Source organism: Coregonus clupeaformis, chromosome 3 (assembly GCF_020615455.1).
Source record: "Coregonus clupeaformis isolate EN_2021a chromosome 3, ASM2061545v1, whole genome shotgun sequence".
In the NCBI taxonomy this organism is placed as follows: domain Eukaryota; kingdom Metazoa; phylum Chordata; class Actinopteri; order Salmoniformes; family Salmonidae; genus Coregonus; species Coregonus clupeaformis.
This window is the reverse complement of record NC_059194.1, coordinates 13726287-13753345: the sequence shown is the minus strand read 5'-3', so window position 1 is coordinate 13753345 and position 27059 is coordinate 13726287. Positions and strand designations below refer to the sequence as shown.

Below are 27059 nucleotides of genomic sequence, written 5' to 3'. Positions count from 1 at the left end.
CAGCAATTAGTGTGAATGCGATCTCCGCGAACATCAGGGAAAATGCCTTTAAAAGGCGAATTTTAAAGGCAGGTGCGCTTGTCGACTGCGACAACATACCTGTGATTGAACCCTGGCCTTGATCAAATAAAGAGCAATAATGTTGCCCTCCGAAGAGAGGGGGTGGAGGAGTGTTAAGGGCCCGTTCACACCGCTTGTGGGCCTTTCCCCAGCAGAGAAGAGCAGGTGCGGTGGTGGTTCCCCCAAAGAGGCGGGCTGTGCCCCAGCAGAGGAGAACAGTCTCGGCGGCGGTGGTTCCCCAACCGAAGCGGGCTGTCCCCCCCATTGCAGGAACCAGAGGAGGGTCTGGAGCAGACCCCGGTGGGTTAAGGCCGGGCCAGGAATCAGTGGTGGTAGGTCCGAGGAGTCCAGCGGCCGCAGGACAAGACTGGTGCTGGGTCGGGCGGTGCTGGTTGGACAGGGGTTTCACAGACTTCCACACTGGGACCCAGGGTGGTAGCTTGGTCAGGAGAGGATGGGCCCTCAGGACATGGTGTGAGTCGTGGACTGGGGGCTGCAGCTGGGACCCCAGACGAAACCAGGGCAGGACAGTTCATCAGGGTTAGTAGCAGGCAGGCGTCTGCGGGATAGATAGCACTGGGTCAGCAGGTGTTCTGGCTGCTACTGGCCTAGTAAAGGGGCCTACGGCCCTGTGCTAGGCGGGGGTACTGACTGAGGCACCAGCTGTGGTGCTGTCTCCGTTGTCAGCTGAAGTGCTGGCTCGAGCACTGGTGGCGACCGGAATGGTTCTAGTCCCGGAGATCGCTGGGCCGGCTCAGAAGGCGACCGGACTGTCTGTCATCCTGGCGGTCGCTGGGCCACAGGCAGGCAGTAAAACGGCAGGATCTGTGGTGCTGGGTGTGGCGGAAGAGATCCCTGCTCTGTTATATAGAGTCTGGGAGGCGGCAGAACCTCCCTGCGGGCTGCCACCGACACTAGGCACTAGGAAGCCAGGTGTAACAGCCAGGATAGCGCTACTGTAGGAATGACATGAACATCATCTTGCACTCCTGCTTCCACATGTCCGCTTGTTGCAGTTCACCACGTGGCAATGGGGAGGAGACAGGGTGATGGTAGGCGATATATCTGACGTCCCCTGCTGGCGATGCTGCAGGACCAAGGTGGGCTGGCACTTCTGTAGGTGCAGACTTCCCTAGCCAAGTGGCAGAGGCGGTACGTCCATGCTCAGTCCCTCCACCAAATGCGCTCAGCAATGTTGCTGGGGCCGAGGAGGGGGCCAGGGCGGCAGGTAGCCTAGCGGTTAAGAGCATTGGGCCAGTAACCAAAAGGTTGCTGGTTCGAATCCCCGAGCTGACTAGGTAAAAAATATGTTGATGTGCCCTTGAGCAAGGCACTTAACCATAATTGCTCCTGTAAGTCGCTCTGGATAAGAGCTCTAAATGACTGAAGTTTAAAATATATTTTGTAATGGGTCCACCGATCCCTCCCGTAGATTGCAGACTGGCTGTATGTCAAGTACCCTGTGTGTTCCCAAGAAGCTGCCATAGTGGTGCTAGGGAAGTCACAAATCTGTCTCGAAGGACCATGAAAGAGTGCGACTCCGTTTGGGCTGATCTGACCCGCTAGCACCTCCACCGCTAAGAGGGGAATAAGGCAACCTCAGAGTTACACACTAGGATACTTTATTGACACACACATGAATGAAAAGGTAGTGGAATGGTAGTGGTTCTGTAATGGACAGAAAACGGGGGGAATGAATACACTATACATACCATAGCATAAAGGTAATAAAAGACTGTATAGATGGCTATGCCACCTGCGCATATTACAACAATGATATACACAGAGGCAGAATGCAATAGTAAAAACTATAAAGAACAACAAGGAATAATTATATACATGTTACATATTCATTTTGGACATGCACACCGTCACACATGTCCAGAGATGTGAGTCCAGATGTTTAATGTGCAGGACAGAGATGAGCTTGCTGCTCTGTGACTGCTTGAAGGAGACAGAGGGGGAGGCAGGAATTGGGAATCTGGGACTCAAGATCACTGCCTGTAATTGGCTGACCCAAAGGTGTGATAAGGCCCCTGGCAACCATGACCTTAGCAACCAATCGGTTTGGCTAGGGCCAGAGGTGTGAAAGGACAGTTTACAACCCATAGCCTAGCCTAACCATGATTAGACGTTTTCCTGTTGTCTCTATCTATCTATCTATCTATAGTGAGCCTATGGAAAACTATTCTGCTTTACGTTAAAGGCCGAAATGCAAACTAGAAGGAAATAGTACAACTTTATATCAAGATTGATAGTTATAATGATGTAAAAACACAGCATGACACTTCTCTAAAACAATCTGTTTATTCAAAATGTTGAGTCTCAAACAATATGAGTCAACTGAATCAGGAAAAGCTTTATCGTTTCATAATTCCACCTTTGTCTCTTTAGATATGGCTACCTGCAACACTGTCCTGTCTGAAGAGCAGTTCATGTGTTCTATCTGCCTGGATGTGTTCACTGAGCCTGTCTCTCTTCTATGTGGACACAACTTCTGCAAGGCCTGTATCAGCAGATACTGGAATACTACTGATCTGTGCCAGTGTCCAGTATGTAAGAAAACGTTTTCTAGTAGACCAGATCTGTTAGTCAATACTTTCACTTCTGAGATGGCTGTTAAGTTCAGGAAGTCAGTTTAGGTGAAAGCTATTAGTGGTTCAGACCATCACCCTACTGTGCCTGGAGAAGTGTTCTGTGATGTCTGCACTGGGGCGAATCTCAAAGCCCTGAAGTCCTGTCTGGACTGTCTGACTTCTTTCTGTGAGACTCACTTGCAGCCGCATCAGATAGCCCCAGCCTTGAAGAGACACAAACTGATCGACCCTGTGGAGACCCTGGAAGAAGCACAACAGACTACTGGAGCTCTTCTGTAGGACTGACCAGGCATGTGTCAGTTAAAACTCACCACACCGTCCCTCTAGAGGAAGAGTTTGGAGAGAGGAAGGCTCAGCTGGGGAAGACAGAGGCACAAGTGCAGCGATGATCCAGGAGCGACTGCAGAAGGTTCAAGATATCAAACACTCAGTAGAGCTCAGCCAGAGAGACTCAGAGAGAGAGATATCAGACAGTGTGCAGGTCTTCACTGCTCTGGGACACTTCATTGAGAGAAGCCAGGCTGACTACATTGAGGTGATTGAGGAGAAGCAGAAAGCAGCAGAGAGGCAGGCTGGAGGGCTCATTAAAGAGCTGGAGCAGGAAATCACTGTGCTACAGGGGAGACGCACTGAGCTGGAGCAGCTCTCACATAGTGAGGACCACCTCCACCTCCTTCAGAGCTCCTCATCCCTGTGCCCTCTGACACTCATCAAGGACTGGTCTGAGATCAGTGTTCACAGGGAACTGTTTGAGTGGAACCTGAGGAGAGCTTTGTCTCAGCTGGAGGAGATGGCAAGGAGAGCATTTTCTGAACTTGAGGAGAAATTCAATAAAGAGATGGAGAGTTTTCCTGACATTAAGCTGAAGAGGATGCAGCAGTATGCTGTGGCTGTGACTCTGGACCCTGATACAGCACATCCACATCTCATTCTGTCTGAGGACAGGAAACAAGTGAGGTCTTTAGAGACAAGACATAAACTCCCTAACAACCCAGAGAGGTTTTATACCAATCATTGTGTCCTGGGAAAGGAGGGCTTTTCCTCAGGGAGATTCTACTATGAGGTACTGGTGGGGGAGGGGAAGAGTAGGTGGTATTTAGGAGTAGCCAGAGAGTCCATCAATAGGAAAATGAGGATAGCACTGTGCCCTGAGAATGTATACTAGACTGTGGGACTGATGAACTGGAATGAGTGTCAGGCCTGTACTAGCCCCTCTCCCTAAAAGAGAAGCCCCAGAAGGTTGGGGTGTTTGTGGATTATGAGGAGAGACAGGTCTCCTTCTATGATGTGGAGGCCAGATCTCATATCTTCTCTTCTTCTGGCTGCAGCTTCACTGAGAAACTCTATCCATTTCTCTACCCAGGTTATTATGATGGTGGTGAAAACTCTGGCCCATTGGTTCTCTCTCCTGTCACTCAGATTGAACTTTAACCTCAGCTGATAGTCATTCTATAGAGGAGAGAACAGTGAAAGGAAACGTGTTAGAGGAAATACTGTACTGAACTTGTATGGTCTTTATATGGGAGGTGGGAGAGAAAATAATCATATGGAACACTTCCTATTTGTACTTTTTAGTTCTTAAAGTAGTGTTAGTTCTGTACCTACAAACTTGACTTGATAAAACTACTTCAAATGAAAAGGCTTATTGAACAGTGTTGTCATGTAGACCTAGTCTATTTCCATGACTACACCTACCACCTTGTGTTAATTGGTGGTTTTAGGTAGAACAATTTCATTTCTCTCAACAACCAAAAAAATTATTAACACTATTGAATATAATAATGATCAATTGTAAACATAAGCAGCAGTCAGGAAAGCTCAAACAGGCAGGAAAAATAATGCATTACACTAGTGACATATTCAATCTCTCATTTATTTCAACTAATTTTACATGGACAGACAAAAAAATTGAATTTCCATGTTTACGATTTCACTTTAGTGGCTTTCTTAGCTTTCTTGGGCTTTCCCTTCTCTGCATTTGGCCTCTCCAGACGATTAAACAGGACTCCAGTGTCAGGACCCAGTGCTCTGCCCTCAAAGGGGCAGTCCTTTCCCTGATATTTAACCAGGAAGTCCAGAGCAGCCCAGCTCCTCTCCTCTGGCTTCACCCCCAGCCTGGACAGAAGTTTGTCTGCTATCTCTGGCACTATGGGCTGGAGGAGTGTCCCATACATCCTCAGACACTCTAGGGACACGTGGAGGATGGTGTCCAGCCACAGTTGGTCTCTCCCATCCCCCCTGTCCAACTTCCATGGCGTGTGCCGCTGGACAAAGCCGTTGGTCTGCCTCACACACCCGTTAATGGCCTCCAGAGCTTTGTACACGTGCACACTCTCGTAGTGCTGCTCCACCACGGCTGGTAGTGCATGTACAGCGTCCAGCATGTGATAATCTTCATCCACAGCCCTCCCCTCATGTGCTTTGGTCCGTTGACTGGGGAAGGAGTCAGTGCAGAAGTGGGGGTAGACCTGAGCTGGGTTGAGAGAGGGGGCAGTGCAGCGGTTAATAAGGCCACCCAGCGAGTCTGTCAGCTCAGCATTGAGCAGTTTGACCACTTTATCATCGTCATAGTTACAGTCTGTGTCTGGGACCCCCTGGCGCAGGAGGAAGTATCTCATACCGTCTGTGGTGAACCTTTGAGACCTCTCCAGCGGGTCCACCACATTCCCCAAGCTTTTAGACATTTTCTTCCCCCCCACTGTCCAATGAGAGTGCACATGTATGGTCTGTGGGAGGGGCAAGTCAGCAGCCAGTAGGAATGCCGGCCAATAGATGGCGTGGAATTTCAGAATGTCCTTTCCCACGACATGATGGGCAGCACTCCACCATTGAGAGTGTGTGTCCGGGTAACCGGCCACTGTGAGGTAGTTGACCAGGGCGTCTAACCACACGTAGATTGTCTGGTCGAGGTCACCGGGAACCGGAATGCCCCACTGGAGGCGGCTTCTCTGGCGGGAGACGGAGAGGTCTGGGAGGTCCTCCTGGAGCCACTGGAGAACGGCGTGGTGGAACCGTTCTGGCTGCACCGCTCTGGGGTTCCCCTCCAGCCACTCCTGCAGCCGGGACCGGAACTCAGACAGACGGAACATGTAGTTCTCCTCCTTCATCCACTCCACCTGCAAAAGACAAACCAGATTATATTTTATGAGAAAAACTATGTATAAAGAGCACTAGAGTAGTAAATAAAGTTTTTTTAAATAATTAAAACCTACTTGAGTGACTGGACCTGAATTTATCTGATACATGACGGATGGATATAATTTATTTCTGTTCTCTTTCAGATTTTGTGTAGGTGTTACTTCAGAAACATCACCTTTTGAGCACAGATACACCTTCTACATTTTAACTCACCATCCTAATAGTTATTACATTTCTTATGCCAGAAAGAGAAGCGTTAGGCTACATGGCCACACCAAGGAACAACATTCAGTATGGGAAAATGACATGAATCAATGATGAGATGTAGTAGTAAACCTTGTTATGATGCTAGCAACTGTTAAAAGTCATCCTTCAGCCTACCTTGTGGCCGCTCTCCAGAGAGATCTTGATCTCCTTCCCTGATGAATCCTTGGCATCGCCCACCTGTGATGGCGTGAGGAAGCTCTCGTCTTGCGTGGAGTACCAGCCTTCATAACTCCCCTTATAGATGAAGCCTTTACTCTGAAGCACGGTCCAGAAGTGCTCCACTGCACAGCGGTGTCTCTCCTCAGTGGTACGAATGTAGTCTGTGTATGAGATGTGAAAGCTCTCGAAGAGGTGTTTGAATCCCTCAGATACTTTAGTGCAGAAACTTAGAGGATCCTGTCCGGCAGCATCAGCAGCCTGTTGGATTTTGAGGCCGTGCTCATCTGTACCTGAAATGCAAAGATGTTATTTAGATATAAAAAATAAAAATAAAGATATTGTGAATGGAGGGGGTGAGTCTCGTACTCGGGTCACCTGGCCCTAAGGTAAATCAAATCACAGTTTAGCAGATGTTATAGCGGGTGCAGCGAAATGCTTGTGTTACTAGCTCTTAACAGTGGTGCAAAATGTCAAACAAGTACACAAATAATAATAAAAAACTAGAAACAAGAAATCACGAATGTCAGAATGAATCCAGTTAACAACCCAACTAACATTGTATCAGCAATCCAAATGCAATCTATGCAAATATACACCAACAAGATTGACTTCTTTCTCCCCTCTCTCTCCAGATGAAATCTTGCGACTTGTGACGGCCGGCCGCCCAACAACCTGCCCGCTTGACCCTATCCCCTCCTCTCTTCTCCAGACCATTTCCGGAGACCTTCTCCCTTACCTCACCTCGCTCATCAACTCATCCTTGACCGCTGGCCATGTCCCTTCCGTCTTCAAGAGAGCGAGAGTTGCACCCCCTCCTCAAAAACCTACACTCGATCCCTCCGATGTCAACAACTACAGACCAGTATCCCTTCTTTCTTTTCTCTCCAAAACTCTTGAGCGTGCCGTCTCTAGCCAACTCTCCTGCTATCTCTCTCAGAATGACCTTCTTGATCCAAACCAGTCAGGTTTCAAGACTGGTCATTCAACTGAGACTGCTCTTCTCTGTGTCACGGAGGCTCTCCGCACTGCTAAAGCTAACTCTCTCTCCTCTGCTCTTATCCTTCTAGACCTATCCGCTGCCTTTGATACTGTGAACCATCAGATCCTCCTCTCCACCCTCTCCGAGTTGGGCATCTCCGGCGCTGCTCACTCTTGGATTGCGTCCTACCTGACAGGTCGCTCCTACCAGGTGGCGTGGCGAGAATCTGTCTCCGCACCACGTGCTCTCACCACTGGTGTCCCCCAGGGCTCAGTTCTAGGCCCTCTCTTATTTTCTCTATACACCAAGTCACTTGGCTCTGTCATATCCTCACATGGTCTCTCCTATCATTGCTACGCAGACGACACACAATTAATTTTCTCCTTTCCCCCTTCTGATAACCAGGTGGCGAATCGCATCTCTGCATGTCTGGCAGACATATCAGTGTGGATGTCGGATCACCACCTCAAGCTGAATCTCGGCAAGACGGAGCTGCTCTTCCTCCCGGGGAAGGACTGCCCGCTCCATGATCTCGCCATCACGGTTGACAACTCCATTGTGTCCTCCTCCCAGAGTGCAAAGAACCTTGGCGTGACGCTGGACAACACCCTGTCGTTCTCCGCTAACATCAAAGCGGTGACCTGATCCTGCAGGTTCATGCTCTACAACATTCGCAGAGTACGACCCTACCTTACACAGAAAGCGGCACAGGTCCTAATCCAGGCACTTGTCATCTCCCGTCTGGATTACTACAGCTCGCTGTTGGCTGGGCTCCCTGCCTGTGCCATTAAACCCCTACAACTTATCCAGAACGCTGCAGCCCGTCTGGTGTTCGACCTTCCCAAGTTCTCTCATGTCACCCAGCTCCTCTGCACACTCCACTGGCTTCCAGTTGAGGCTCGAATCTACTACAAGACCATGGTGCTTGCCTACGGAGCTGTGAGGGGAACAGCGGCACCTTACCTTCAGGCTCTGATCAGACCCTACACCCAAACGAGGGCACTGCGTTCATCCACCTCTGGCCTGCTAGCTCCCCTACCTCTACGGAAGCACAGTTCCCGCTCAGCCCAGTCAAAGCTATTTGCTGCTCTGGCACCCCAATGGTGGAACAAGCTCCCCCACGACACCAGGACAGCGGAGTCACTGACCACCTTCCGGAGACACTTGAAACCCTACCTCTTTAAGGAATACCTGGAATAGTATAAAGTAATCCTTCTACCCCCCCACAATAAAAAAAAAAGTGGTTGTCCCACTGGCTATCCTAAGTTGAATGCACCAATTTGTAAGTCGTTCTGGATAAGAGCGTCTGCTAAATGATGTAAATGTAAAATGATATGTACAGCAGTAAATATTACAGGGAGCTATGTCGAGAATCCAGTGTATAAATAAACAGTAACTAAATGTACAGTAGTAGAGATATTAGAATGAGCTATGTGAAGAATAACAACCTTCTGCTACCATTTCTGTCATGCCGTCTAACGCATACGCTCGGTAAATCCAACGTATACACCACAGAGAACGCGCACCAAGGCAAACGCAGCGTTCCATTGGAAAATAATGTACAGTGCCGTCGGAAAGTATTCAGACCCCTTGACTTTTTTTCCACATTTTGTTACGTTACAGCCTTATTCTAAAATGGATTAATTTTGTTTTAAATATTATCAATCTACACACAATACCCCATAATGACAAAGCAAAAACTGGTTTTTAGAATTTTTTGCAAATGTTTTAAAAATAAAAAAACATAAATATTACATTTACTTAGTACTTTGTTGAAGCACCTTTGGCAGCGATTACAGCCTCGAGTCTTCTTGGGTATGACCTTACAAGCTTAGCACACCTGTATTTGGGGAGTTTCTCCCATTCTTCTCTGCAGATCCTCTCAAGCTCTGTCAGGTTGGATGGGGAGCGTCGTTGCACAGCTATTTTCAGGTCTCTCCAGAGATGTTCGATCGGGTTCAAGTCCGGGCTCCGGCTGGGCCACTCAAGGATATTCAGAGACTTGTCCCGAAGCCACTCCTGCGTTGTCTTGGCTGTGTGCTTAGGGTCGTTGGCCTGTTGGAAGGTGAACCTTCGGCCCAGTCTGAGGTTCTGAGCGCTCTGGAGCAGGTTTTCATCAAGGATCTCGCTGTACTTTGCTCCGTTCATCTTTCCTTTGATCCTGACTAGTCTCCCAGTCCCTGCTGCTGAAAAACATCCCCACAGCATGACGCTGCCACCACCATGCTTGACCGTAGGGATGGTGCCAGGTTTCCTCCAGATGTGACGCTTGGCATTCAGGCCAAAGAGTTCAATCTTGGTTTCATCAGACCAGAGAATCTTGTTTCTCATGGTCTGAGAGTCCTTTAGGTGCCTTTTGGCAAACTCCAAGCGGGCTGTCATGTGCCTTTTACTGAAGATTGGCTTCCGTCTGGCCACTCTACCATAAAGGCCTGATTGGTGGAGTGCTGCAGAGATAGTTGTCCTTCTAGAAGGTTCTCCCATCTCCACAGAGGAACTCTGGAGCTCTGTCAGAGTGACCATCGGGTTCTTGGTCACCTCCCTGACCAAGGCCCTTCTCCCCCGATTGCGCAGCTTGGCCAGGCTGCCAGCTCTAGGAAAAGTCTTGGCGATTCCAAACTTCTTCCATTTAAGAATGATGGAGGCCACTGTGTTCTTGGGGCTCTTCAATGCTGCAGACATGTTTTGGTACCCTTCCCCAGATCTGTGCCTCGACACAATCCTATCTCAGAGCTCTACGGACAATTCCTTCGACCTCATGGCTTGGTTTTTGCTCTGACATGCACTGTCAACTGTGGGACCTTATATAGACAGGTGTGTGCCTTTCCAAATCATGCCCAATCATTTGAATTTACCGCAGGTGGACTCCAATCAAGTAGTAGAAACATCAAGGATGATCAATGGAAACAGGATGCACCTGAGCTCAATTTCGAGTCTCATAGCAAAGGGTCTGAATACTTATGTAAATAAGGTATTTTTTCTATTCGTAATGCATTTGCAAAAATGTCTAAGAACCTCTTTTCGCTTTGTCATTATGGGGTATTGTTTGTAGATTGATGAGGAAACATTTTTATTTAATCATTTTTAGAATAAGGCTGTAACGTAACAAAATGTGAAAAAGTCAAGGGGTCTGAATACTTTCCGAATGCACTGTACTTTTGGTGTCCAAAATGCTAACTTTATGCACGGCAAATAGCTTACATGCCAATCACCAAAAGCTTTTTGGGAACGGGCAGAAAAGTCAACCTTGATCCACTGACTCAAAAAGGATAATGTCTGAGTTTTATTCAATAAGAGAAAAGCTGCAAAATGGAGAGTTGACAATAAAGAGAACGGAGGGCCAGAAAAGGATGAAAGCAGTGCCTATGTTATTATGAGGCGCTATACATACACATTTGACAGTCACAAGACGGGGACTTCAAATAGGCTATGGCAATTCAAGGGAACTGTAGCCTACTGTTCAGATGGGTTAAATGGAAACTGAAATCTGGACACTGACCTGACTAGGTCTATAACCTCTCTCATAGTCTTAATATTAACTCCTGCAGAATTAAACATTTCTTGCTGTAAAAATAATACAGCAAAGGTATATTTTAACTGGGGAACAGGAGAGGAAAAATATAATTTATTTCAGCATTTTGAGAGAATGCACAGTTAGGGACCGTCTGTAGAGGTGCCATCTTTATCAGCATCATAAAAGCTGATAGTATTTCAACCACATAAAATATGCATCCAAGCCGAACTGAAATCTTATCATAAACATGGTGGGTCGTTTTCACAGCTTTCTATTTCCTTACAACCGGTCAAACTGATGTCATTTGGAAATTTTGCACAGAAAATCCTCAAGTTTTCTTGTAGAGTTATTGCATTTTCTCCACGGTACCTAAACGTCTTAGAACAGAGATGACAGAAAACGTTACTGATGTCAACTAGATTGGAGCATTCATTCTATTATTTATGACATTATTCTGGTGAGCAAGAGTTTATTCAGTCTTCTAGGGCAACCAGGGCCGTATTAGGGTTTGAGTTTTCGTGAGGTCGTAATTTTCAAAAACAGCAAAAATAAGCAGAAATGACCCCAGCCATTATCACCTTTGCTGCTGTAGCTTAATTAACCTCAGTCCATCTACAAACACACAGCCTATTAGCTATACAATTGTAATGTTATACCCCTGAAAGGAGGGAAATATGAGAAATGATTCACGCTGACACGGAGCATCAGCGACTGTTCAGTCAGTTGTAATGATGAATTGCATAAAATCATCTCTTTACATAGATCTATTTTCTTACCTTACCTGCTGCTCCCCCTAGGGACATTCCATTAGGGACATTCACATATTATAGCATTTTTTTGATCATCATTTTAATGTTTTTATTTAACTTGGTCCATACACCCCCTCAATGGTCATGCTGCTCCTACTGTTGTCATTACTCAACAGTCTTTACTCTGCCTCCACCCCAATGGACATGTATTTATTCATCACTGCTACAGTTATGATGTATATAGTGCTATTTCTATTGTATTTTTTATTTATTAGCATTTATTATTATATTTCACTTAGTCCTGCTCGGAGCCTAAGATTTTCACTGTACCCTGCAAACACACCTGCAACCCTGTACATGTGACTATAGAGCCCACAGTGGAGGTGACATAATACCAGTGGAGGTTTCTGAGGGGAGGACGGCTCATAATAATGGCCGGAACGGAGCAAATGGAATGGCATCAAACACCTGGAAATCAAATATATTGCTAAAAGTCACCTTGTCCGAGAGAGATTTACATTGTTATCAAAACGTTTCGCCAGGGTATGCCTACACGAAACACAACCCTTATTTTAAGTGTTTCTAAAATCCCCTATGGGAAAAATTAATGTTGGAATAACAATTGGAACCATTTGCCTGTTTGACCGCTAGGTTTTATGGGTAATATGACATACTGTGGTACTCAATTAAACACTCAAATTACATAGAGTTTGTATTCCTAGGCATTACTAATCAAGCGCCGCACAAACAGACATCAATGGAGTACACAGATTATCGTATTATCACATTCACATGAATTAGAATACTACATACGATTCTATATTAAAAGTGCTACACAGAATTTTTGTTTTGAATTTTTGCATTGTAATTTCTGAAAATGTCTATAATATATCTGCCGCTAATAGTGGAATGATAGTGTTTCACAATTTTTCACAGTACTCCCGCCAGTGTTATGATTTCTCCCTTAGGAGCGGCATCTGTTGTCAAACTGGGAAATCTGTTCTGTGTCGCTTTGTCATTTCCTGGTTGCTAAAATTCTACACTGTTCGCTCAAAATCGCTGAAAAATATCATTTTTACAGCTGTTTGAAGCTGGTGGACCAAAACTAAAGTTGGTTTCGGTCCACCTGCTTCAAACAGCTGTAAAAACTATATTTTTTGTTATTGAAATAATATTTCACAGCGATTAAGATGGTACAATGATTCCCTACACTATTAAGTGCTTGTTTTCTCACATAAACTGAAATTGAGCTAATAATGTAGGATTTTAGCAACCAGTATATATAGAGATACATACAGTTGAAGTCAGCAGTTTACATACACCTTAGCCAAATACATTTAAACTCAGTTTTTCACAATTCCTGACATTTAATCCTAGTAAAGATTCCCTGTCTTAGGTCAGTTAGGATCACCACTTTATTTTAAGAATGTGAAATGTCAGAATTTACATTTACATTTTAGTCATTTAGCAGACGCTCTTATCCAGAGCGACTTACAGTTAGTGAATACATATATATATATATTGTTTTTATACTGGCCCCCCGTGGGAATCGAACCCACAACCCTGGCGTTGCAAACGCCATGCTCTATCAACTGAGCTACATCCCTGCCGGCCATTCCCTCCCCTACCCTGGACGACGCTGGGCCAATTGTGCGCCGCCCATGAGTCTCCCGGTCGCGGCCGGCTGCGACAGAGCCTGGATTCGAACCAGGATCTCTAGTGGCACAGTTAGCACTGCGATGCGGCGCCTTAGACCACTGCGCCACTCAGGAGACACTCAGAATAATAGTAGAGAGAATTATTTATTTCAGCTTTTATTTCTTTCATCACATTCCCAGTGGGTCAGAAGTTCACATACACTCAATTAGTATTTGGTAGCATTGCCTTTACATTTGTTTAACTTGGGTCAAATGTTTTGGGTAGCCTTCCACAAGCTTCCCACAATAAGTTGGATGAATTTTGGCCCATTCCTCCTGACAGAGCTGGTGTAGCTGAGTCAGGTTTGTAGGCCTCCTTGCTCGCACACACTTTTTCAGTTCTGCCCACAAATGTTCTATAGGATTGAGGTCAGGGCTTTGTGATGGCCACGCCTATACCTTGACTTTGTTGTCCTTAAGCCATTTTGCCACAACTTTGGAAGTATGCTTGGGGTCATTGTCCATTTGGAAGACCCATTTGCGACCATGCTTTAACTTCCTGACTGATGTCTTGAGATGTTGCTTCAATATATCCACATCATTTTCCTTCCTCATGATGCCATCTATTTTGTGAAGTGCACCAGTCCCTCCTGCAGCAAAGCACCCCCACAGCATGATGCTGCCACCCCCGTGCTTCACGGTTGGGATGGTGTTCTTCTGCTTGCAAGACCCCGCTTTTTCCTCCAAACATAACAATGGTCATTAGGCCAAACAGTTCTATTTTTGTTTCATCAGACCAGAGGACATTTCTCCAAAAAGTTTGAAGGTAGGCCTTGAAATACATCCACAGGTACACCTCCAATTGACTCAAATGATGTCAATTAGCCTATCAGAAGCTTCTAAAGCCATGACATCATTTTCAGGAATTTTCCAAGCTGTTTAAAGGCACAGTCAACTTAGTGTATGTAAACTTCTGACCCACTGGAATTGTGATACAGTGAATTATAAGTGAAATAATCTGTCTGTAAACAATTGTTGGAAAAATTACTTGTGTCATGCACAAAGTATCTGTCCTAACCGACTTGCCAAAACTATAGTTTGCTAATGTTTCGGAGTGGTTGAAAAACGAGTTTTAATGACGCCAACCTAAGTGTATGTAAACTTCCGACTTCAACTGTAGATATAATTTTTTTAAATTAGAAAATATTAGCGAGGTCCATGAGGGCAACATGACCGAACAGAATTCCATGTATCTAATTATAGACAAGATGACTAACAAATAGCCTACCAAAAAAAATGAAATTATGAGCAGAAACGTATCTAAATGATCTAAACAAAAACATCCTGCACCCCCTGTCAAAAAATCTTTCTGTCGTCTCTGACTATAGCCTACACGGTTAGGGTCGGGTACGGGCCTCAGATTTTCACTTTATCACATATAGTCGGCGGTTGTGGATGGGTTGTTAGCAATTGCGGGCTGGTGCGGGTGAACAAACAGCTGACCCGCACACCACCAATGTGCATGGGTTTCTGAGTATGGGCATATGCGTGTGTGTGAGTGTATATGTGAGTACAGGAGTCTGTGTGTGTATGTATATATACAGTATAAAGGTGTGTGTGTGTGTGAGCTTGTTTGTGTGTTTTGTGTGAGTGAGTCTATCTTTGTCTCCTTCTACAGGAGATGGCATGATGGCTGTTCAACTGTCTGATAGAGATCTGGAGATAGAAACTGTTTTTCAGTCTTTTGGTCCCGGCTTTGATGCACCTGTACTGTCTCCGCCTTCTAGATGGTAGCGGGGTGAACAGGCCGTGGCTCGGTGGCTGAGGTCCTTGATGATCTTCTTGGCCTTCCGTTGACACCGAGTGCTGTAAATGTCCTGGAGGGCAGGCAGTGTGCCCCCGGAGATGCGTTGGGCTGACCACACCACCCTCTGGAGAGCCCTGCGGTTGAGGGCGTTGCGGTTGCCGTACCAGGCGGTGATGCAGCCCAACAGAATGCGCTCAATGGTGCATCTGTAGTAATTCATGAGGGTCTTAGGGGCCATGTTGAATTTCTTCAGCCACCTGAGGTTGAGGCGCTGTTGCGCCTTCACCACGGTTTCGGTGTTGGGAACATTTCAGGTCTTAAGTGATGTGCACGCCAAGAAACCTAAAGCTTTTGACCCTCTCCACTGCGGCCCCGTCGATGTGGATGGGGGCGTACTCCCTCCTTTGTCTCAAGAAGTCCACGATCAGCTCCTTTGTTGTTGTTTTTACGTTGAGGAAGAGGTTATTTTCCTGGCACCACTCCGCCAGGGCCCTCACCTTCTCCCTGTAGGCGGTCTCGTTGTTGTTGGTAATCAGGCCTACCACTGTCGTGTCGTCAGTAAACTTTATGATTGAGTTGGAGTCGTGTGTAGCAGTCATGGATAAACAGGGAGTACAGGAGGTGGCTAAGCACCTGGCGGGCCGCCGTGTTGAGGATCATTGTGGCGGAGGTGCTGTTGCCTACCCTCACCACCTGCGGTCGGCCCGTCAGGAAGTCCACTGCTTCAATAGGAATATTTCACATGGGGGAGGTCATAAATGGCTTATAAACTAGGGTAACTACAATATTATCACAATGTCAATCAATCCACATTGATTCTCATGTGTTTTTCACTCACCTGTGGCAAACCTGGAGTTGAACCCCTGTAGAAGCTTGTATCTGTGCAGGTAGTCAGCTGTAACAGCCGAGTACAGGTGTCCAATATGAGGGGCAGCATTCACATAGAAGATAGGGGTGGTGATGTAATAGGTCCGATCTTCCGTGGGGATATCCGTGCCCATGCGTCTCACCATGAGCATTTTGCAATTCCATTTTGAGGAGAATGATGGTGATGGAGAAAGTGCACATCTTGTAGCATGGCTGAATGACCATCTCTGTGCAACCTTACAGTTTCTGATTATGGAGAGGTACGTCTTCATCATGGGACAACAGGCAAATGTTGACACTGTCCACAAACTATGACTGTGAGGTTATGAGTGACATAACTATGAGGTTATGAAGGATCATATGACTAACGTTACCAACTCCGCAGTGATATTGTGGTCCATAGTAAATGGCAAACAGTGATATCCTCACCCTGTGTCGTTCATTTCTAAAAGCCCATGAGTCGTAGAGAAAAGTAACGACACCAGAAATATGTCAATAAGTTATTTTAGTATTTTGAGTAATCCTGGTAATTCTTTGTTTTTAAAATATAATTCCGTAGAGGACTCCACTTTATAGATCTTCAAGAAATGCACGTATGTTTCCCTGTCAAGGTTAGGTCTTCTTCCGGTTGCTTCAACGTAATTTCGAATTAATCCAATCACAGTGCTCAACTAAATCATTACACCGCCCCTTTCTACAGGGAGCAACCAATCCGATCAGCAGGAGAAGACACACGTGACATTGGGCGAATTCGTTTTGCATGGCCCGGTGCCCCGGGTTAGCTCATTTTTAACCATTCCATTGGTAAGAGAAATCTCCACCCAAAACGAGTGCTATTCGGGATTCTTCGGACGAAACCCTAACCACAGATGTGTTAATGTGAAGCCTTGGCGTTTCCACGCACTACCAAATATGGTGATGAGAGGAAGCCCAGTGGCCGGCAGTGGGTGAAGATGGAGCGAGATGGATTTTGGCCGACATTCTGATAATTTTCTGGGCCCAGGGATGTAGCTCAGTTGGTAGAGCATGGCGTTTGCAACGCCAGGGTTGTGGGTTCGATTCCCACGGGGCCAGTATGAAAAAAATAATGTATGCACTCACTAACTGTAAGTCGCTCTGGATAAGAACGTCTGCTAAATGACTAAAATGTAAATAATTTTCTCATCGATGAAACATTTGATCTCAATACAGTTTTCTGTTTCCAAAACTAGAATATGTTACGAAAAAAGTGGACTAAGTTTTGTAGACTTGACCCTTTGCCAAAGTTTCCAAAAATTGCGTTGTTTAGAAGGAGTGCAAGGGAGAATTGAGTTATTGCAGACGCGCACTTCACATTCCCTGACGGAAATATGCAAATACATACTAGAACGCGCAAATGCTCGTGCTTGGCTCTGCCCACCTCCTTGCTTGTTCTGCCCACTATGATTAATTTGCTCCCATTGGAAACGACAGGCTGTAGTCTATCTTGGGTTAGTTATAAACAATATTTGCCCTAACCTTAACCCTTCCTAACCAAGGGTTTCCCAAACTCGGTGCACATTTTGTTTTTTGCCCTAGCGCAACACAGCTGATTAAAATAATGAACTAATCATCAAGCTTTGATCATTTGAATCAGCTGTGTATTATTAGGGCAAAAACCAAAATGTGTACCTCTTGGGGTCCTGAGGACCGAGTTTGGGAAACGATGTTACCCTTACTTTAACCATTTTAAATGTGAACTTCAAATGGGGTAGGACTCGGACATTTCTGTCGCTGATATTTCCCACATAAACTCCCATTTGCTTGTTAATTTGCGTTTTTATAAAGTCAGTTGATGTAAATGAAAAATTATTGTGGCGAGTTCGTTAACGTTGGCCAGATATTGTATGAAAAAAATATAGCTATATAATTATATTTGACACGCTCACTGACACTGCACGAGGAAGTATCTATTCTGGGCGGACTCCAGCAGTCAGCTGCTTCTCTTCAGATTGGATGGGTTGAAAGCAAAGGTGAGCTCAAAAGTACGTTTTAGGATGTGTGCTACATTAGCGTTTTGTGTTCACGTGAATGTTGTGTGCAAACAAGAAAATAGAATGGCAAGTCAGTTATATAATTCTGTGTTGTAGAAACTTTTCTCTCCTGCTGGCTTGCTTACTTCAAAAGTTAGCTGGCTAACGTTAGGTAGCTGGCTAGCTAGGCTAATGGCCCCGTTACTGTGCTTTGCCTGTCAAGTTATTACTACCAGCTACATCTTATGACCTCCGTTCATAATGAGTAATTACAGCTAAAACAATTACGTTATTCAGATCATTTAGGCAGGAGATATGTCTGCCAATGCTATCTCACCGCATCAATCTTATCAAATGTGTAACGTTAGTAGACATCGTCACGTGATTAAAAAGTTAGCTAGCTAGCTGGCAAAAATAAGACTAGCAGCTGAAACAAAGATTAAGGCTGAAGTCAACACCCCGAATTGAACTGTAAAAGCTAAGTGGTGATTACTTACTGGAACTTCAATCAATCTCCATAGGCATTGCTTCTTTAATAACTTATAGATCCTCATGAGCATATTACTGTTTATCATCATAACTCAAGGTTGTTTAACTTCAGACATTATTAGTACAAAGTTACGTTTTTGTTTACAAACCCAAACACTGTATAGCTTCTAAATATGCCTATGTTGATCAAATGGACTGTCAGCATCCATAGCTGCATCTACAAATTTGAGAATGGTTGCATTTCTCCAGCCCCATTCCTCACATGTCTTGCAAACCCTAGTGTCAGGGCTGCTGCATTGAACAAATCAAATTGTATTTGTCACATGCGCCGAATACAACCGGTGTAGACCTTACAGTGAAATGCTTACTTACAAGCCCTTAACCAAAAATGCAGTTTTAAGAAAAATAAGTGTTAAGTAAAAAAATTGATAATTAAAAAATAACAAGTAATTAAAGAGCAGCAGTAAAATAACAGTAGTGAGGCTATATACAGGGGGTACCGGCACAGAGTCAATGTGCGGGGGCACTGGTTAGTCGAGGTAATTGAGGTAATATGTACATGTAGGTAGAGGTAAAGTGACTATGCATAGATCAGGGGTGTCAAACGTGCGGGCCGGATCAGGCCCGCAAACGGGTTTAATCCGGCCCGCGAGATGATTTTGAAAGAAAAAATAATAATAATAATAATTTTGTAAAGTATAAAAATGCGCTGCAATTTTTCTATAAAATAAACTGCTGTTCCAATTGCGTCCACTGGATGGCGCAATAGCAATTGTGTTAAGCAAGCAAACTGTTTATACCGGGGCAGAGCAAGTAGGTCAAGCACGTGCAGCCAATGAGCTACTTTGTTTTGCCCGCGATATTTATTACGGCTTCTACTTTTTAACATTATGTGCTTTGGCACCCTCATTGCCCCAATATGTCTCTGTCAAAAAAGAGAAAAGTGGACGCAGAGTGCAGTGTTCCAAGAAAAATGGTCATCCTATTTATTCACGGAATTGAATGGGAAAGCTGTATGTTTGGTGTGTTCAGAGCATGTTGCAGTGCTGAAAGAATATAACCTTCGTCGCCACTATGTGAGTCTTCATGCCGACAAATATGACAACTTTCAAGGACAGCGGAGATGAGAGAAGGTGAATGAACTGTTGGCGGGTCTGAAGAAACAGCAGTCTGTGTTTACTCACAGCCGAGACATCAGTGACGCTGCAGTGAAAGCTAGCTACCTCATTGCTAATGAAATCGCAGTGGCTTCAAAACCATTTAGTGAGGGTGAATTTGTAAATACATGCATGATGAAGGCAGCGGAGATTGTGTGCCCTGAAAAGCGGCAGGCTTTTGCAAATATCAGCCTGACAAGAAACACAGTTGCAGACAGGATTTCCGATCTTTCAGTGGATTTGGACAGCCAGTTGAAGCAAAAAGTAAAGTCATTTATTGCGTTTTCGGTTGCAATTGATGAAAGCACGGACATTACAGATGTTGCACAACTGGCCATTTTCATCCGCTGGAGTTGATGACACATTGACCGTCACCGAGGAGTTCGTGGAGTTGGTGCCGATGACAGATACAACGACAGCAGCTGATATTTTTACCGCACTCGTCGGCGCGCTGGACAGGGTCGGAGTGGACTGGTCCCGCGCTGTCAGCCTGGCTACAGATGGTGCGCCCTCAATGATCGGGAAAAAAGCAGGCATTGTGACAAAGTTCAGAGAGAAAGTGCAATCTGCAAATGGAGGATGTGATTTTTTGACTTTTCACTGTATTTTGCTCCAGGAGGCTTTGTGTTGCAAGTCATTAAAGATGGATAACGTCATGAAGGTGGTCATCCAAACTGTTAATTTCATCCGATCCAGAAGCCTGAATCACCGTCAGTTTGACAGCCTTCTCAGAGAGAGAGACCACATCTATGGCCTGCCATACCACACTGAGGTAAGATGGTTAAACCGAGGTGCTGTGCTGAGGCGTTTCTTTGATTTACGAGAAGAAATTGAACAGTTCATGGAAGAAAAGGGCAAACCAGTGTTAGAATTTCATTCCGCAGAATGGATGCAGGACCTTGCATTTATGGTGGATGTTACAGAGCACCTGAATAACTTGAACAAACAGCTGCAAGGGCGCAACAAAGTTGTCACGCAGTATTATGACAGCATACGTTCTTTCAAGTTGAAGCTGTCATTGTGGGAGACGCAACTTGCCGGTGGTGATGCAGCTCACTTCCCCTGTCTGAAAAATGTGTGCGCGACCCAACATGTGGCAGACATGAAGCGGTTCAAAGATAAAATAACGGGACTGTTACGGGAGTTTGAGCAACGCTTTCAGATTTATGTTTATATGTTTTTATGTTGATGTGCTATTGTTTTTAATTGATTTTATTTGTATATTTAATCTATTCTTGACTTTGTGGTTCTTGCACTTGTTTGGGGAACAGGATTTCATTATTTTTATCTACATTTTTTGCCTGAGAAATGACACCCTGATATAGTTCTGTGATATACTTCTGTGAATCACTGAGGCATTGTGTGTTTGTGTGTTCTTTGTCCTCAGAACTTTCAAATAACTTGAGGTGTTTTATGATTAATAGTGATGTTGTGCTTGTACTATTTTGGACACACTGTCCTCAGGCTCCAGCTTTATGTTGTATGTTGATCGTATTAAAACAAAGAAAACAATCTGAAGTTGTTGTTTTTAAGTTATATATACCATGATTTTTCCGGTCCGGCCCACTTGGGAATAGATTTTCCTCCATGTGGCCCCTGACCTAAAATGAGTTTGACACCCCTGGCATAGATAATAAACAGAGTAGCAGCAGCATAAAGGAGGGGGTGGAAACAATGCAAATAGTCCGGGTAGCCATTTAATTAGCTGTTCAGGAGTCTTATACATTTACATTTTAGTCATTTAGCAGACGCTCTTATCCAGAGCGACTTACAGGAGCAATTAGGGTTAAGTGCCTTGCTTAAGGGACCATAGACAGATTTTTCACCTAGTCGGCTCGGGGATTAGAACCAGCGACCTTTCGGTTACTGGCACAACGCTCTTACCCACTAAGCTACCTGTTAAGAAGCCTTTTGGACCTACACTTGGCGCTCCGGTACCGTTTGCCGTGCGGTAGCAGAGAGAACAGTCTATGACTAGGGTGGCTGGAGTCTTTGACAATTTTTAGGGCCTTCCTCTGACACCGCCTGGTGTAGTGGTCCTGGATGGCAGGAAGCTTGGCCCCAGTGATGTACTAGGCCGTACGCACTACCCTCTGTAGTGCCTTGCGGTCGGAGGCCGAGCAGTTGCCATACCAGGTGGTGATGCAACCAGTCAGGATGCTCTCGATGGTGCAGCTGTAGAACTTTTTGAGGATCTGAGGACCCATACCAAATCTTTTCAGTCTCCTGAGTGGGAATAGGCTTTGTCGTGCCCTCTTCACGACTGTCTTGGTGTGTTTGGACCATGATAGTTTGTTGGTGACGTGGACACCATGGAACTTGACGCTCTCAACCTGCTCCACTACAGCCCCGTCGATGAGAATGGGGGCGTGCTCGGTCCTCTTCTTTTTCCTGTAGTCCACAATCATCTCCTGTGTCTTGATCACGTTGAGGGAGAGGTTGTTATCCTGGCACCACACGGCCAGGTCTCTGACCTCCCTATAGGCTGTCTCATTGTCGGTGATCAGGCCTACCACTGTTGTCGTCGGCAAACAACGAATACATGGTTTGTCTTTAGGGTTAGTTAAGTGTTTAGGTTAATAGACATTAACAGTAGTAGACATGGTTAGAGAACCGCCATCCAGAACCTTTCAAAATCTGCCACTCTTTTATTATTATTACTAGTCCAAAAATCTGGTGGTGATTTTCAGATGGATATCGGACCAAACCGCACCGACTTCTACATTGGCCTCTCTCTTGCCATGAGCTCGAGCATCTTCATTGGAGGAAGCTTCATCCTGAAGAAGAAAGGTCTTTTGCGATTGGCCAGTAAGGGGTTTATGCGAGCAGGTATTACCATCACCATACATAACTACATCTTAACTTTAGCTACGTTGGGCCGTTGAAAGTATGCTTACTGAATAAAACTTTAATAATCACTTTTTTGTATTGTTAGTATAGTATGCCCTATCTGTATGATCATACATTGTATTTATTAGGTCAGGGGGGATATGCTTACCTCAAAGAATGGCTGTGGTGGGCAGGACTCATAGCAAGTAAGTGTAGACAAATCTGTTGTCACCTGATCACAATTGTTCTTTATATTAAAATAACAATTTGCCCTTACTGAACTTTAGCATATGGTACAGTAGGGTAAACCCTGTAGTAACAGTCCTCATTGACCTTTCTCTGTTTAACAATGTGGTCTTTGTTTTCAAAGAGAAAGGGAGGAGGCTGTTGTGGGTTTGGTATTTTTGCTGGTAGTCTTTTGTGATGATGCAACGACCCACACTGTCCTATGGAAATCTTTTGAAGTACACATTCCTCAGATCACATTTGCACATGTAGGTTGAATGAGAGAATAGTAATGAAAACTCGCCTCCCCCTACATTTACAGTATCATGTGCATAGTCCCATGTCATTGTTGCATACTAATGCTGGTTTCTGTGTTTCAGTGGGAGCTGGGGAAGCAGCTAACTTTGCCGCTTACGCTTTTGCCCCTGCCACATTGGTGACACCACTGGGAGCAATGAGCGTTCTTGTGAGGTAAATGTCTGATTACTGAACTTCGGCTTGTGCTTTGATAGGTACGGAGTTCCTCATCTCATGAACTGTTAAGATAGGGGTGAGGTGACATTCTGTTTCAAAATGTAATAATCCATTTGCAAAGAGCTAGTTCTAGGATGTTTTCCTAACACATATTTGGGCCTAAAGTCAGTCAGTCTTATTGCATGCCTTCTAACAATGTAATGACATTAAAATGAAGACCGCTACTACAACAAATCTGTTCATTTTGACTAGATCAACTTATTTTGCCTGCTTCCTGCAGTGCTGTGCTGTCCTCATACTTCCTGAATGAGCGGTTGAATGTTCACGGGAAGATGGGCTGCTTGCTGTGCATCCTGGGTTCCACTGTCATGGTCATCCACGCCCCTCAGGAGGAGGAGGTTGCCTCCCTTACTGCCATGGCTGAGAAGCTCCAAGACCCAGGTACTGTAACTGACATCATGGGTCCACATATACACAAACACTTTTCTATAATATCATCTTGCATCCCAAATAAGTACTCATTATGTGATTTAAGGTTAAAAAATATATGCAGTGCCTTCTTTAGGCCAATCCCCTTGTATGCACTGATGTTTTTTGACCAGCATGCTATAAACTAAGATTAGAATTTGAGAAACATATTACTACAATCATACCAATGTCTCACATACTGACCTATGCTGAATCCCTCAGCTGCTGTTCAGAGCCACTGATCCAAAAAATAATTGGCTTGTTAATACGTAAAAATGCAAGACTCTCAACTATTGCGTCATGCTCTCAGAATGTACTGATTCAAACGTTCCAACTGTGATCTCTCCCAGGATTCATCGCGTTCGCCGTGTCTGTTGTGGCGAGCAGCCTGATCCTCATCTTCCTGGTCGCCCCGCGCTATGGCCAGAAGAACGTGCTGGTTTACATCCTGATCTGCTCCGTGATTGGCTCCCTGTCGGTGTCCTGCGTCAAGGGCCTGGGCATCGGCATCAAGGAGCTGTTCGCCGGCACCGCCGTCCTAAAGGAACCCCTGTTCTGGTGTCTACTCATCTGCCTGGTGATCTGCGTCAGCATCCAGATCAGCTATCTCAATAAAGCCTTGGACATTTTCAACACGTCCATCGTCACGCCCATCTATTACGTGTTCTTCACCACCTCCGTAATGGCGTGTTCGGCCATCCTCTTCAAGGAGTGGCTGAGCATGAGCACGGACGGAGTTGTGGGGACCGTCAGTGGGTTCCTCACAATCATCCTGGGTATCTTCCTCCTCCATGCGTTTAAAGATCTTACATTCAGCTGGGACTCGCTGCCACTGTACCTGAGGAAGGGGCCTCAGGGGTCCCTCTGGGGCCAGCAGCCCTACGTGGCCCTGCCCAGCCAGGAGAGCCAGGCGGAGGGGCCAGGGGAGGCGAAGCTGGCCAGAGAGGGGAGCTCAAAGGGAAGCTACTCGCCGGAGGGCTCAATGAGGAGGAACAATAGCTTTGTCACCACTTAGCACTTGGGATCAATTCAAACCCTACTTAGCACAAAGGCCAAATGTTTAGATTTCAATATCCCATTGCCAAGTTTTACATTTCTCTGTTTATTTGATATTTACACACCTGCGTAGACGAGTGGAAAATATGTTTACTAAATATGTATTGAGTTGGAGATTCTTACAATGCAATAACCACTGGAAGGACAGCTTGCCTTTAACTGTCATGCACTGCAATCCAGTGAGCACACTGCATTTCTATACCAACAGATGTACATTGTGTCTAGCGATTAGCGAAGTCCAACATGGTTTTACTCATGGTACACCTAAACCATTCAACTGGTTGAAAGTATTAGTCCTACAGGTTTCCCCTTTCTCTGAATGGTTTCTACTGTATAAAAAAAACTGGTGTACGTACACACTTAAAATATCTAATCATGGACAGTGTGATGAAATTGAATGTACTGATTTTAGTTTTAAGGTCAAGTTTTGATATGAAGCGACTAGTCCCTTCTGTTTTTCACTGTCTGAACTGTAACTTATTGATAGGCCTATTTGTCTTATTTCTATGTGTTCATTTGCATTAAAATGCCAGAAAATCTATTGCGAGTCAAGGCACTGCAGCTTTTACCTTTTGTGTACTTGGGTTCAATCATCTTTCAAAGTTACTGATTGTGAATGTTGAACAATCTGAGTGACAAGTTACTGTAATGTAATACCTCAATTGTATTTTTCATTGATCATGTTTATGAATATCATCAGTATTAACTGAGGCACTTTCCTTGACATAGCCCCTTTTGAAATGCATTCCTACTACTGCATGTGCCAAACTAACTTAGTGTTTCTTAATCATTGATTTATAACATACTGCTTATTCTTTTAGTATGTGAATAAACAATTACCTTCTATGCAGCAAGACCCTAATACTTGGGACCACACTATTCTAAAGCCCAATGATGACAAAGCAGGCAATATAACATTTGTTTATTGCATATATACAATTGAACACTTATTTCAGCCATAGATCGTGCCCTTTTCCCAACAAGACATTGTTCGTACTCTGACTTGTTACTCAATGCAGTGAGTTCCAGTGGCTTTCCGAGGCGGTGGCAAATTGAATGTCCCAGATTTTAGGCCCTTTTCCTCTGCCCCAGGACACAACCTCAACAGCTGGGTAAGATTGTTATTAAAGCATACTAATGAAGATCTCCCATCTCAGTTTGTTATGATTGACATGCAACAGGCTCTAATTCAATTTACTACACAGTTTAAGAAACATCAATATGAAGACATTAGCTAGCGACCAACCAGAATTGACATTACTGCACTTAATCTCGTGTCCCACTAGGTGAGAGAAATTGGCCAAGACTTGGCTATGTGACATGATACAAGGTGCAAAACCGAGGCACTTATCAAAACGACTTGTTTCTTCCCCACCCTGGTTATTGGACAGTGTTCTCATTGCACCATATAGAAAGCTGTCATTGCTGTAAAACATCTTGATTGGCTGTTCAGTGTCTTCTCTTGTCAGTCTATCCAGTGGAGGTTGTTGCTAGACTATTCAGACATGGATTCTGAGAAGGAGCCCTTACTCCTCTGTGTTTGTTCGAGTCTGTTCAGGATGAATTGGCTCGTGTCAATGAAACGCTCTACACAGTTCACAAAGCAGATCTCTGTCCGGGAGTCCAGCTTGGGCCCAGGTTTATCCATGCATTTCTCCTGTAAGGAACCAGAGCAGACAGGTGCTCGATCATTGGCTGGATCACATGTCATTGCATGGCGTGGAGGACATTGCATCGTGCATGAGTAATTTGTTCACATTAAACACTATTTTAGGCGAGTACCCTACAGGTGGTTGATTATGTAGGAGATTAATACAGGAGCGTAGTTACAGTAGCTAGCGAGCTAAATGCAGCAAACGTTTGCACTTAGCCACCTACGCTGGGCCACAAAACAACTGGCATTACCAGCTAGCTAACTTTAGCTACTAAACAATCTAGCTAGTACAATAATTAAGTCTACATGCCCATTGTATCATTGGCTAACTGTGTCAATTTTTATGCATTCATTCACTTGATCGCCAGATGTTCAAGTAGCTAGCTAGTTGTCATTGCAGAAGCGTTTCTTACCCAACACACTTCAGTCATCTGATGGACTAACTGCTGAAACCTTTGTTTTTGGGACTCGATTTCGATGAATTGCTGAAGCTGAGGGTCTGCTGTTGCTCCTTGGTTTTCCATGTTCATGCACAAATCGCTTATAAATTAGAGAGAAATGTACAATTATTAGATAATTGTAAACAATTGACTACAGTTCCTGACCTTCACGTGTGTGAATAGGCTAGGCGCATCACAGGAAACGGAAGAGTGCTGGACCAATCAGAAAGTGCGCCGCTAAGAACAGTAAATTCCATTGGATATGGGGACATGCTACATAAATGAAGTCACCCAAAATTGTTGTTATTTAGCTTTATCAACGTTATCCATGTTGTCATTATGTGCAAATATGTTTCTCTGAGATACTGAGGCTCAGACGCTGCAAGGTTGGCTACTTTTCTTTCTCAATAATTTCATGAAGGAACATCTACATTTTCAGTTGATAAAGGGTATTTCTTTTTACTATGCATTTCAGTGGCTAGACATAGAAAATAAATATGAA

At 44.8% G+C, this 27059-nt stretch overlaps 3 protein-coding genes and 1 pseudogene across 4 annotated transcripts; 2 read left to right on the top strand and 2 right to left on the bottom strand.

Annotated features, from left to right (window-relative positions):
• The first annotated feature begins 1498 nt into the window (after positions 1 to 1498).
• On the top strand, positions 1499 to 4432 carry LOC121540777 (annotated as a pseudogene).
• Positions 4433 to 4509: 77 nt separating this feature from the next.
• On the bottom strand, positions 4510 to 16425 carry mars2 (methionyl-tRNA synthetase 2, mitochondrial). Its single transcript, XM_041849860.2, has 3 exons — positions 15746 to 16425; positions 6177 to 6511; positions 4510 to 5773 (listed from the first exon to the last, which is right to left on the bottom strand). Exons 1-3 carry the CDS (start codon positions 16047 to 16049, stop codon positions 4580 to 4582), a joined length of 1833 nt encoding a protein of 610 aa, XP_041705794.1. The 5' UTR covers positions 16050 to 16425; the 3' UTR covers positions 4510 to 4579.
• A 1032-nt stretch (positions 16426 to 17457) lies between these two features.
• zgc:101583 (uncharacterized protein LOC494104 homolog) lies at positions 17458 to 25313 on the top strand. Of its 2 annotated transcripts, none has more exons than XM_041849825.2 (6): positions 17458 to 17765; positions 22102 to 22240; positions 22390 to 22446; positions 22846 to 22936; positions 23220 to 23380; positions 23758 to 25313. In XM_041849825.2, the coding sequence occupies exons 2-6, from the start codon at positions 22102 to 22104 to the stop codon at positions 24420 to 24422; spliced, it is 1113 nt and encodes a 370-aa protein (XP_041705759.1). In that variant the 5' UTR covers positions 17458 to 17765; the 3' UTR covers positions 24423 to 25313. The 2 variants fall into 2 exon arrangements, with proteins under 2 accessions (XP_041705759.1, XP_041705767.1); XM_041849833.1 differs by having other exon boundaries at positions 17458 to 17777.
• Positions 25314 to 25370: 57 nt separating this feature from the next.
• Positions 25371 to 26754, bottom strand: LOC121540764 (mitochondrial import inner membrane translocase subunit Tim8 A). Its single transcript, XM_041849846.1, has 2 exons — positions 26531 to 26754; positions 25371 to 26120 (listed from the first exon to the last, which is right to left on the bottom strand). Exons 1-2 carry the CDS (start codon positions 26645 to 26647, stop codon positions 25959 to 25961), a joined length of 279 nt encoding a protein of 92 aa, XP_041705780.1. The 5' UTR covers positions 26648 to 26754; the 3' UTR covers positions 25371 to 25958.
• Positions 26755 to 27059: the final 305 nt, after the last annotated feature.